This window comes from Mastomys coucha, unplaced genomic scaffold (assembly GCF_008632895.1).
Source record: "Mastomys coucha isolate ucsf_1 unplaced genomic scaffold, UCSF_Mcou_1 pScaffold14, whole genome shotgun sequence".
NCBI lineage: Eukaryota > Metazoa > Chordata > Mammalia > Rodentia > Muridae > Mastomys > Mastomys coucha.
Genome location: NW_022196896.1, coordinates 17,588,492 through 17,602,048, shown reverse-complemented (window position 1 = coordinate 17,602,048; position 13,557 = coordinate 17,588,492). Strand labels below are relative to the sequence as shown.

At 35.8% G+C, this 13,557-nt stretch overlaps 1 protein-coding gene across 6 annotated transcripts in view; it reads right to left on the bottom strand.

Annotated features, from left to right (window-relative positions):
* Wwp1 (WW domain containing E3 ubiquitin protein ligase 1) overlaps positions 1-13,557 on the bottom strand; it is a 92,182-nt gene that overhangs the window by 51,679 nt on the left and 26,946 nt on the right. For 4 of the 6 annotated variants that reach the window (XM_031366527.1, XM_031366524.1, XM_031366526.1 and 1 more), the window contains 6 exons: positions 12,873-12,963; positions 7,474-7,612; positions 6,760-6,884; positions 3,724-3,861; positions 3,569-3,635; positions 1,127-1,311 (listed from right to left, as the gene is read on the bottom strand). In XM_031366527.1, the coding sequence (XP_031222387.1) occupies positions 1,127-1,311; positions 3,569-3,635; positions 3,724-3,861; positions 6,760-6,884; positions 7,474-7,612; positions 12,873-12,942 (724 nt within the window). In that variant the 5' untranslated portion in view covers positions 12,943-12,963. Of the gene's footprint in view, positions 1-1,126; positions 1,312-3,568; positions 3,636-3,723; positions 3,862-6,759; positions 6,885-7,473; positions 7,613-9,364; positions 9,408-12,872; positions 12,964-13,557 lie in introns of those variants that run through there. The other 2 variants (XM_031366530.1, XM_031366529.1) reach the window with 2 other exon arrangements.

The following is a 13,557-nucleotide window of genomic DNA, read 5'->3' as shown; positions in this document are numbered from 1 at the left end:
AAAAAAAAAAAAAAAGAAAAAGAAAGATAAGCAACAAAGTTCACTATTGTAGCTGTCTTCTTGGAAGTAAGGAGCACTTTGTGGTGTCCATATCATGGTATATTTTCAGAAAAAAAAAATCTTAAAGTCTTCCTAGAACAATTCTTCTATAGTTAGTGTAATTCTCCCTTTGAGGAAATATAAGACTTTCTGATAGCAATATCAAATCACAGCACACACTTGTAAAATGTTAGTTACTAGGGAGAACTCATATACTGAAGACAGGTTAAAGATTAATAAAAAAAAAAAAACCAGACAGGTTGATCAATGGAATAGAATTGAAGACCTACAAATAAACCCACACAATTATGGACACTTGATTTTTGACAAAGAAACAAAAAACATACAGTGGAAAAAAAGAAAGCATCTTCAACAAATGATGCTGATCTAACTGGCACTTTGCATGAAGAAGATTGCAAATTGATCTATAATCACCTTGCATAAAGCTCTAGTCCAAGTGGATCAAGAATCTCAGCATAAAACCAGATACACTCAAACTAATAAAAGAGTAAGTGGGAAATAGCCTTGAATGCATTGGCACAGGAGAAAATTTCCTGGACAGAACACCAATGGTTCAGGCTCTAAGATCAAGAATTGATGAATGGGACCTCATGAAACTGAAAAGGCAAATAAGGCAAAAGACTCTCAATAGGACAAAACAACAGCCTACAGACTGGGAAAAGATCTTCATTAACATTGTCCGTCAGGGGGCTGACATCCAAAATGTATAAAAAGTTCAAGAAGTTAGACTCAAAAAAAAAAAAAACCACTTAAATTTGGGGCACAGAGCTAAGCAGAGAATTCTCAATAGGAATCACGAATGGCTGCGATGCACTTAAAGAAATGTTCAGTATCCTCAGTTATTAGGGAAATGCAAACCAAAATGACCCTGAGATTCTACATTCTAACTTCCGCATACCTTCTTAAATAATCCAGAAGATTTTAAACTTAGAAAAAGTATCATAATTTTACACTTTATACTATAAAACAAGATTAGGAATGATAACATAATATAATAAAGAAAATGGAGACATAAATACATAGAGCTCTTTGATTTTCACTCAAACAATGGAACAGTCAAGGTTACCTGTGTTGTTGGTGGGCTCAGATGTGAGTGGTTTTGGAGCTGGAGCAGTTTTGGGTCTGGCAGCAACCTGAGATGGGGATGAAGGTGTGTTTTCTCCATTAACTACATGTGAACAGCAGGAGTTGGGAACAACAGTATTTGTTGATACATGATTATCAATTCCAATAGTACATTCAACAGCCAACCTTGAAAAAGAAAAAAAAAGTCTGACTTCAATGAGTTAAATATAACAAAAAGTATCAGCAGACTTTATAGTAAAAAAAATACTGATTTTCTAACATTCATGTAGAGTGATAGAGCAAAGATCAGAAATATAGCCTGCTGCTGGACTAAACTATACTACCCTCAAAGCTACGTGTCCACACTGCAGACAAAGCAAGGCTGCCAAGTGTATAAAGGTCTTTAAGTACTGTTCCAACTGTGCATTTTAATAGAATATTGGCCTACTTTAAATGCTCTGAGTAGCTTCAAAGGCTTATGAAGTTATATGAAATGTCCACAAACTAATTCTGAACTTGGAAACATATTTAATAGTGAAGACAGGTAAGGTCTGAACAAAATGTCCAAGTGACTCTGATGTATGTATCACTCCTCGGCCGTTCAGAATCAGTGATCTAGAAAGTCGAAATGTTAGAAGCTGCTACAAATCTTCCTGGTACCATGGGAAAGCAATAAGAGTTTGGGTGGTTTTGTCTGTTTAAGACATGTCTTCCTAGATGGACTAGGCTAGCTTAGAACTTGACATGTAACTCTGAGTAGCCTCAAACTTGAAGCCCTTCTCTTGCCTCTGCTTCTCAAGTACTGGCATTACAGGTAGGAGCATAGGAACATTACTATGTTTAACACAGTATTACATTTTGAGTCACTTAAACTCCTTTAATATCTAAAATTGTATTGTAAAGCATTTAAACATGTTACACAGTAATACATTTTAATCTTTAAACTGTCACACTGGTTCAGTCATTAATTTTTCTCGGTGTAAATTATAATCTGGACCCTGTTTAGTTACGGCAAATAAGCAATTTGAAAAGCATAGTTTCAAGAGCTTTTTCTAAAACAGTCCTGGGTGGGTTGGAAAGATGTCTCAACTACTAATGGCTTTTGTCTCCAACCGAAAGGCAGTACTAAGACTCAGACCCATGTCTATTTGTTTAAAGCAAATGCTCTACCAAGGAGTCATAGTCTTGATCCTTTTTCACAGCTTTTGTTTTGAGAGGGTCCCATTGTACTACCCAGACTGCACCAAGCTTGCTATTCTCTTGTTTCAGCCTCTCAAGTGTCTCAGACTGTGAGTGGGCCACAGTATCTGGCTTGTTCAAGTGTTTTGATGAGAAGCACCAGCAGCAATTAGGAATATTTTATTAGCAACTGTGCAGAGTCCAAAAGTTATACCTTGCCCTATATTGGCATATTCTTCAGACATATCATGTCAATTTTATAAGAATATATTTTTATATTTTTGGACTTTTAACTCTACCATATGTGAATTACATAGTCTCATTCCATTTACTTGTTTCAAAGGAGCCCCTCTTTTCTAAAATTTTTATTTATTAACTACCCCCTTCCCGTTCACCCTTCCTACAGTTCCTTATCCCATTCTTCCTCCCCCTTGCCTCAGAGAGGGTGCTGTACCCACCAGACCTCACCCGTTCCCTGAGCCCTCAAGTCTAAGAGAGCCTTTCTTAGTCATCACAGAATGTGAATGGCACGTTAAATTCTACGGCCATAATCTGTAGGGCATTTAGCTTGTGAGCTACAGGAGGATGATGAATCAAGAAGGGCTATGTCCCACATCACAGACTTAATACCCAACACACTGGGAATACGGACTATGAAAAGGCATTTTCAGTAAGAAAGGAAGCACCGGGCACATTGCACAGCATAAGGGAATACTTGAAACATTATGCAATATAAGACAAGCATTTCTGTTTACAGAAAACGGCCAAAACAGTAATTTTCTTATATGTTACATCTTAATAAAGCTGTTATCTTAAAGCTGCTTTCTCAGGAACTCGGCAAATAACATCTTCATATACAAGCTTTTAAATTTTTATTTATTAATATATTTTTGGTATTTCTTGATGTAGGGTCTTTCTATGTAGCCCTGGCTAGACTTTTAAATTTTATGACAAATACTAAATTGAGATTAAGAATGGAAACTTGTAAGTTGGGTGTGGTGTATACCTGTAACCCCAGCACTTGCATGGTGGGAACAGGAGGACCAGACCTTAGAGATCATCCTCAAGTGCACTGCAAACTCCAAATCACTATGAACACCCACCCGCCACCACCCAGTAATGCAATCCTATCAGTCAAGAAACTGAAGCAGAAGGGTCATAGATTTGGAGCTAACAAAAACTAAAGTAAATTAAAAACACAAACTTCATGCTTGGGAAATATTAGTAATATTTATTTCACGAACAATAAGATAAAGCATTCTACCTGGAAGCCGTCCTGTTTGCAGGGTCTCCACTCTCATGTAAGGCATCACCATTTTGCTGAATTTCTACTAAACATCAGGAAAGAAAGGAACTCAGTTTCTACACACTTCTCATCAAATCTCTTTATTTAAATTAAGAACGATCAGCACAGCTTACTGGGTGGCGAGGAGCTGCGGTTTCTCACAGGTTCTTGCTCAATCACTAAGCCATCAAGGACAACTGTCAATTCCCCAGTTTGCACTATTCCATTCTTGTTTTCCAAGGAAAGTTTTAATTGTTCTTTCACTTTTTCTACTAGAAAAAAGAAAATTCTAATTTAAAAACTTTTGTCACATACAAAAACATGTTTCAGAGATACCTCAGTTAAAGAACTGCTGTATTTCAGAACTTGACAGCAGCATTTGGCAGTAATTTCTTGCATTATTATCTGTAGACCCTGGAAATACGACAACACAATAACACTATTCACGGTTAACTGAATGGCTCTTCTTAAGCTCTACACTGTTGATATCATCCTTCATCGCTTCTGTGCACAGTATAGGCTTCCAAGGACAAGCTAACACTATCTAAATAATCACAACAGCCACGTAAACTTGTTCCTAAGCAGAAGCACAAAGATCCTTTAGATGAAGCACAATTTCATTTGGAGCGTCAAGTGTCTTAGTTACCAAGTCCACCTCTGCCACTTACTAGGCATACAAAGCTAAGTTATTCAAGCTTCATTAAGTCTCAGTTTCCTCTATTTTCATTACAAAATGGAGTAATAAGAATAACAAAAAGGAAGTAAAAGGAACTTCACACCCAGTGGAGAGGCATAAGCACCACATCAGACACAGCTGGTGCTTCATAAACACTAAATACCCTGACAACAGTTTATTGTTTCTTTCTTATAGAAGGCCAGATCCTCCTATTAAAATCTATTCTGATTTAAATGCAAAGCCCCTTGGATACAACTTCCATGCCACAGAATCTTCATTAAATTTACTCATGCATGAGAGAAATTTGTGAAGACAACATTGGAAGAGCATAGCATGTCAAATATACAAAAGAAATATGCAAACAAAATAGATAGATCAAAAATTTAATGACTGCCTAGGGTAAGATATGTAGGATACTACTGCTGTATTTTTTAAAGGCCTTCGCATACAGTAGAAATGTTTAGAAAATGTTTTCATCTAAACACATTTTGTTCAAGTAGATCAACCAGAAACCTAAGTTTATGTAATTTATGAGAGTTCTATCTCAAATTACATTGACTTTACAAGTTTCTTAGGTAATGACTGCAAAAGACAGAATCCTTAACATGGAGGTTAGGTGACTGAATTTTATATTGGAGATGGGGGGCGCCGAGTACAGATTAAAGTTCAGAACAGAGTTAGAAACAATCTAAATGTCCAGCAATAGGGACATAGATAGTGTTATCCAGGTAAGATACTATATACTTGAAAAGTCTACTAATTTCTGTACCAGGACAAAATAAGTCATGAAATAGGAGATAATTAAATTAGCATACACCACAGGTAACATATTTTCTTCCTTAAAACTTGTTTTCAAAAAATGTTATCAAATGTATCAAAAATTTTCAATTATATGTGGATTTTCAGAAGGAACTTCCTTTTTTCTTTTCTTTCTTTTCCTATGAAACTAGGGGACAATATTATTAGAGTTTAAGAGAAAACCAGCCCAGAGCAAGCATATTGTAAATATCAACAACTGCCCATAGACGAAGAATGGCGGCAAGAAGGGAAAGGGTCCTGGTGTCTGCACTAGCAGCATGGAGGTCTCTGCCTCATGGCACCATGCAACGACATGGTGGGACGGAGTTTTAGAGAAAGGACAAGCCCAAGGTATCAGAAAGAACCCTTAGGTTCTGACCACCATCCAAAATAAAGAGAAAGAACAAAAAGCAAAAGCTGTAAGGGAGGGCAGATTCAATGAGCCTCAAGGCAATTGCATCTAGCTTGGAGGGGCTGTGTGGGAGCAGGAATTCTGGGAGGGAAAAGTACTATTTCCTATCAAAGGAGTTCAGTAGGGCAAGCCCATCTTCCTAAAGGTGATCCCCTTCTTCCTGAGGGGTGGTCCCTTGGCAAGATGATTGGCAGACCCAACTGATACATCCAGGTCAGAGTTTCTATTAACCAGAAAATTTCCTTGGTTATTTCTACTCTAACACTTCCACCTCTGAAGAGAGAACCTTAATATCATCTGGGTACCAGATCAGGATCAAATTCCCTCAAACTTATCAAGTATGCCCTTTAAAAAATAATCATGAATACAATTCTGGATTTTAAATCTTCACTGAATCCCATAATTTGAAATTTGATAAAATTCACAAAGCCTTTCTAAAAAAATTATAAATCTATGTAAACACATGCAAAGTTTTATATACTGACAAGAGGCTTAACATTACTATAGTCTGAACTACTTTAGAAATCCCAATGCTAGAAAATTTTCAATCATGAAACCTGGTACTTATAGTATTCTGTTGATTTTTTTTTAAGAGCAGTAGATGATAAGCTCAGGGGGAAAGTATGCTTAAGAACAAGAAAGGAGAACAAATTGCTTAGTGGTTATCTTTGGATAGAATTATAATTTCTATACTCTTCTGTGATTTTTCATTTCTCTATCCTTTTAACAATGAACTCATTATCATTGAAAATATTTAGAATACTTAATCAAAATAAAGATTATCACTGTTAAGGAAAACAAGAACATGCTCAAGGGCCAGAGAAACACTGAAGAGGAAATTCCCTGCCAGGTTTGAATAAGGACCTGGGTTTGGGCCCCAGAACTCACAGGGGAGGGGAGGTCTTGTTTGAGGTGGGGAGGAGAAAGGAGATGCTATTTATTTAGTTACCCTAGGCCAGCCTGAACCTCACAATTCTTCTGCCTCAGCCTACTGACTCCTGGAAGTACAGGCATATACCACCATACTTGAATCAGGTCTTCGTAAACAAGTAAATAATAAATGGTGATGATAACTGGTATTGAAGTAATCTAGATGATCTACAACATAAACAAAGGACAGGAAAATATTGCCTCCAGTTTATTACAACACAGTTCTAAAAGCAACATTGGCAATTATAAGTTCTTCATAAGCACAACACTATGCTTCACTTCTGCACGTTAGAAGGACGTGTTTAATGTCTCGTAAATGATGTGTAAATAATCAAAGATTAGAAAGCCACTTACATTTTCTGTTGTGTGTTAACAGCACTTGTTTCAAGTCCACTGTTGCTTTTCCTAATAGAGCATCTGCCTTTAAAGTGTGGTGACTCCAAACTCGAAACTCCAAGGTGGTCTGTGGGGTCACATTTCTGCATGAATAACATTATAACAAAAACAACCGTCATCGCTGTGTGTGCTAACTCTTCTAAGTTATATTAATTACTATTTTTCTAAAACCATGAATTGAGCTCAATAATGTATAAAACAGTAAACTGGATCACAAATGAAAATAACAAATACTTTGAAATACACTGTGGCCTTGATAACTACTTCAGGATTATTGTAGCTAGCAACCACTGAGCGATACAGCACTGAGTGTCTTACTGAGATCTCAGAAAAACCTCTCCCCTGGGAACACATTTCTAGAGCTATTTAGAATGGCTGGCATTAGTTATAATGTCTCTACTACACTCAAATTTATAGTTCATATGCCAAATTTATACTTCAAAATGGCAAAATTAAGAATGGCTGATTTTATTTCTATACAAAAAAAAATCAGAGAAAAATGGCTATGTAGACATAATTTTCTATAAAATAAAAACACAAATTACTATGCTTCCTCTTTGAGAAAAATGATAAAAAAATTTCTTCATATGGAAAATTCTTTCTTAGATAATAAAAAAACTTCACTACAAAACAAAGAACATGAGATTTTCTATTCTCACACACGAAACTCACACAATCAGCTGTTCGTCCCATTTTGGATTAGAAGAGCTACTGGATTTTGCTGTTTTCTTAATTTCTCCATCTACAATGACTTCAGTATATATTGCTGTTCCAAACCAGTTCTTTTTTCTTTTTAGTTTGGCACTAGAAACTAATAGAAAATGATAATTACTGGTGAGTATATATAAACACACACAGACACACAAACACAGACACACACACATCCAAGAAACCAAAAAGACAGAAAAGAGCAATACCTATTAGTAAAGCAATAAAAACAGAAGTGTTCTTCCACTCTAGTACGTATCTTACTGGCAAAAGGAGAAGCTACTAATGTCTAAAGCCATCTAATTTCTCAGTAACCAACTTACTGACAAATACATCCATTAGAATAAGATGCTTCATTTTAATAGATCCAGACATGTACAAACATATCCAAATTAATTTTAAGATATTTTTGTTACTTTACCCAAGTGCACCTGACCATTAAGTAGTAATTTTGCATTTTTCCACAATGTCCCTTATTCCGTCTCTATAAATTGCCTGTTCTGAAATGTCTGTGTTGTGGGCTCTTTCATAGCTGCCTTCTTTCATTTAACATGTTTTTAGGTTTCATCAGTGTTGTACCATGCCTCAATACTTTACTCCTTTTACTGCCAAATACTAGTCCATTATTGTTATATCACATTTTATTTATCTGTCAGTTGACAGACATTTAAATTAGTTTGTAGCTGTTGCGTCTAAGACTTCCATAAACATTTACATGCAAGTTTTGCTGTGAACATGTTTTAATTTGCCTTGGATATATTAGAATTGCTTGGTAGCACAGTAAGCTCTGTTAAATAAATATCAGGCTATTTTTCCAAAGTAGTTCTATTATTTTACACTCCTGTCAAACACAGCAGGATCTGATATCTGCGTATCTACTGACGTATACTGATGTATATTTGAGATAAAGTTCTCTCTTTGTAACCTACACTAAACTTAAATTCACAAGTCCCCCTTGTCTTGCTCGTGCAGGGCTCATTGACATGTATGGTTACTTACTTGGATGGTTTCTATTTTTACCTACTATTTAAATATAATTTCAAACTGTACTAAGGATTGTGAGAAAAATAAATGCCTTCATCTAAATAGTACTCATTATATAACTGAGGTCCATTTATTAGAAATTATTTAATGTTTTACACAAAAAATATTTACACAAAAAAGTTTTTGCACAAAAAATGTATCTGATTACTAAGGAATTAATTAATTTAGCCATTAATGATAGCAACTGGCATATCAAACCCAGAACTGTACATTTTCAGGGTAAATTACTGATGACTACACAGTGAAAGCAGCATGCCGCAGTTACTTCTATAACCAGTTCACCATAACCATTCTGCATCTGAGGTGACAAAGGGAAAGACTCCGTGTCACACACACGAGTCATTAGATGAGAAAGAACACAACATAAGCTCCTATTCTACCAAGAGAGATTAGATAAACAAACCATGACACACATAGTGAAAGTGACTTGTCAGAGGTGAAGAATCTGAAATAGTTACCCCACTATTAATATGTAAAGAATAGTGAAAAAGATTATAAGGTAACATTTATTAAAAAGCTAGCAGAGTACAACAATGTTCAACACTACGTCTCAAGTGCTACTATGAGGGTCTTAATAAAGCTCATCTCCGCCCAAAACGTTCCAAATTGCTCTAAATTCACCAAGGGAAACGCCTCACACAGAAGCTTTCATTCCAAATTAAAGTTATTCCTTTGATCCCTTTACGCCCTACCTACCCACATAGTGTAAGTAAAGGAGAGGGAAGAGAAGGCAGAAGAGGATCATATTAAAAGCATACAAGTGTAATATGTCTGGGTTTGTGTTTTAACTTTGCATCACTAGAATCCTGACCTGAAGGAGGTCAATTTACGGCTCTGCCCCTCCATTTTCTCACCTGAAAAACAGGGGGACAATAATACCCGATTCTTAGGATTGGTGAGTGAAGGCATGCAAAAGCACTATCAGTAGCAGCAAATTTCCAGCATCCAATATGGTTACTGAGTCTATGCTATTAACAATCTGTTAGTCATCTGCAGACCCACTCAAAATATGCCCACGCTGTGCCTGGGCAAAGTGCTTGATAACACTAAAAGCTAATAAAGTAATAGATTCACCCCACCAGTAGATATTTTTAAAATATATTTTTTTAATCTCATAAAAATTTATAACACAGCAGCTTAATAGTCTATATAAAATCAGTGATAAGGTTTTTAAATCAATTGAATGCTACTATTGCAAACGGGAGTTCTAATTAATGAAAACAGGATAAATCCCATTTACTGATTTATATTTGTTGTTATATTCAAAATATCCTTTACAGTAACACAGTAACACTATGTAAATAGAGAAAATTTGCAGACATGGGACACCCCTAAAAACATTTAATGGCAAATGTTATGTGGTCCATAGGAAAATTAACATAAAGGCTGAATGAGGAAGAAATGACTTGATATATTCTTAGATGTGGGAATTTTAAAATAAAAGCTTAAAAATCATCTTCAATTAATATATATATATATATATATATATATATATATATATATATATAATTTTTCAGCAAAAACACCCAAAGTTTGAGTATTTAGGGTGGGCCCAGAGAAAAATGGTGGGCTCAAATTCAAATAAAGGATAAAAGAAAAAAGACAACAGAGACATCAGCATAAAATATGATCGAATTAATAGTTTCTTCAAATGTATGTACAGTCTGAGAGTGATGTAAGAAATATGAATAGAACAAGTAAAGAAGGTGGTAACACTTGAAATCAACAAGAAAACCTGTTTAGGCCATATACAATTAAATACTTGAGATGATCACCTATCGTGCACATCACAAACATTAAACACACTTACAACTCAAGTGACATGAAGGGCCACCGACGAAGCTCTGTGGGTAAAGGCACATTGCCAGTTCAATGAGTTCAATCCCTTATACCCAAATAATAGAGAATGACTCACACAGGCCGTTCTCTGACCTGTACATGTACCAAATCAGTATATTTTTAAAATATAATTAAGGTACTATAAAACACAATAGCTTCAAAAATGATAAAATATATAAGTATATACACACATATATACATATATAATTATCTATTCAGTCTTTTTGCCAAGTACTCTTTATATACCTTGCAAATTTTGCTTCTGATCCTTTCACATTGGAAATCTTAAAATCTACAAAATGAAAATTACTATCTCTGAATGCTATCATACTTGACGTTTGTGATATAGTAAATTACCACATCAGAGTGGGCTACCTTCTGTTTAACTTTTAGACCACCATTTTCCATTTCTAGGATATTTATTGGTTAGTTGGTTGGTTGCTTTTTCAGGCCCTGAGATGAAAACCAATGCCTGAGATACACCAAAAAAGCACCGTATTACAGGGCTAAGCCCACCACACACTGTTCTTGTATGTCTGTCCCCTCAATCAATTTCAGATTAAAAACAGAGAAGATACATGGGCACAGGGGCACACACATGTAATTCCAATGCTGAAGGGGCTGAAGGAAGATCATGAAGCCACCCTGGGATCTACAGAGAGACTTCATCTCAAAAAAAAAAAAAAAAGGAAAAGAAAAAATATTATTATGTAGCAGGGCGGTGGTGGCACATGCCTTTAATCCTAGCACTTGGGAGGCAGAGGCAGGTGGATTTCTAAATTCGAGGCCAGCCTGGTCTACAGAGTGAGTTCCAGGATAGCCAGGGCTACACAGAGAAACCCTGTCTCGAATTGTGGACATAGTAGTAGTACATGCCTGTAGTCCCAGTACTCGGGAAACTGAAGCAGGAGGATCACCTGCTAGCCTTGGCTACTGTTAATTCCAGGGTGATATGAGCTACAAAGAAAGACCTTGACTCAAAAAAACCTCAAGTAAACTAGTTCCCTGCTTTGTACTTGTACTTGAAGATATCCACTCTCTGCTTCCTTCTGCCACTTGCTGCCAAGTTCTCCCTACCACAATGGACTCTTATCTCTCAGCAATTTACCATAAGCCCAAATAAACTTTTTCTCTTTTTCCTGTAAGTTCCCTTGGCCAGGGTATTTTAGCAAGAGAACAGTGATACAGAAGTTGGTACCAGAGAGTCAACTGTTGCTGTGAAGAACAAACCAAGTTGTTTTGGAGAAATGTAGACAAGCTTGGAACGTTGGACCAGAAAAGCAGCTGAACACTGTATGCAGAGTTTAACTAGCAGGAGCTAGGAAGACAGTAGTGCTGACAGCAAAGTGATAGTAAAGCCTTCTCAAAGGCTGTTCAGAGGGGAACAACATTAACCAATTAGGCACACGGCCCTTTGTGTGGAATTCTGGCAAAGAATCTATCTGCTTTTTGCCCTTATCCTAAGAATTTGCTTGAGGCAAAAATTAAATAGCAATTGGCTAATTTCCTTAACAGATCCCATTTCATAGTATAATAATGTATAATAATGAATCTGTGATATGATTATTATTTAAAATGCTTATTCAGATCTACAATGAAAAAGAGGGAATGGGCAGAAATAAATGTAAAATGTGCAGTTTGGAGAGAAAAAGAACAGGAGATCCAGTGATGCTAGGGCTTGCCTTGAAAGAGATCAGGAAATTAACATAATTAAGAAGAAGCCTCCTGCTTAGCACTAGATAAAGGCAGGTGTCAGCTCAGGGCAAGACCCGACGCAGCTAAGCTTCCAATTTGTAAAAGTCTTTAAGATATTTCTTGCTCCTAGAAAGCACCAGAATAAAAGCTGTACAGCTAATGTAATGTCATTCAAAGCTGGCAGCCTCATCATTCATGGGCTCTAGTTTTTGAAGGCATGACTATGTAAGAATAAAGGGGTCATGGATTCTCTCAGTTTACAGACAGACAACTGCCAGACTCCAATAATAGAGGAGACTTGGCATGATGGTACATGATAATTTAAAAAAATAAAGGGGCTAGTGGAGTAAACTGTTGTAGTAGTAGAATGCTTGCTTAGTATGCACAAGGACCTGGCTTTGATCTCCTGGACCAAAAATGGGGTTAAAAGGGCCCCAACCAGCATCCTCATAACTAAGACAGGTTCTGGACCAGGTTCCTCTGGACCTGTCTTCCAAAGTAGTATTTTTTTATTATTCAAATTATTGTGAAATCAAGATCATGGATTTTACAAAGTGATTTTTTTACTTCAAAAACATAGACTAAATAATGATAAAGTCAAGACAAGGAAAAAAAAAATAGACAGAATATGAAGGCAAGACACTAAATCCCAGTGCTACCTAACATTAGTCCAGCATCACTATATGTCTGAAGAGCATCACTTATGAAGTATTTGCCTAATTATACATGCAAAATCCAATTTCATCTAACTACCATGATGTTACATTATTATTAAGATCACTTACCCGTTACCTTTAACTGTAACCTTCCACTGTGGTTATCACTAGTGTCAGACCTAGGTGAAGCAGTGGCCATGTCCTAAAATTCACCTTGACTCTATAAAAAAACAAAAAAGATAACTTGTTCATAAAACTTCAATCTTCAAGATAATTAAAACTGGTCATTTAAATCAATGAAAACTCACACCATCACAAGTTCTCAGCTGTCTTTCATTTAAAATGAAGACAGCATAGAAACATTATATAAGAGTGTGACCAATTAACCATATCTGAGTCAATCTGAGCAACAACACAAAAGATAACACTAAGAATCCAGGGTCATATGTTGACATAAAAATGAATGTATACATAATTATGTTGATACTTAATATATATTTACTTATTATTGAAACCTCCTGAGTATGTAGTCCTTTATTCTTGAATATTTCAGTGTGTATTCCCTAAGAATGAAAACATTCTGCTAGATAGTCATAGTATAATAATCATGCTAAGGAAAATTTAAACTTGTATATTTAACCAAGAATTTTTGTTTAAAAAAAAAAAGACAAAGCTAAGTACAGCTTTCTTCTCCATACCAAATATCTCAAGGCTAAACCTTTAACCTCCTAAAGATAAAGAGGGATATTCTGGAATGCTGCGAAATACTAATGAATATTAATATTTAACTTGCTACTAATGAATATTAATATTT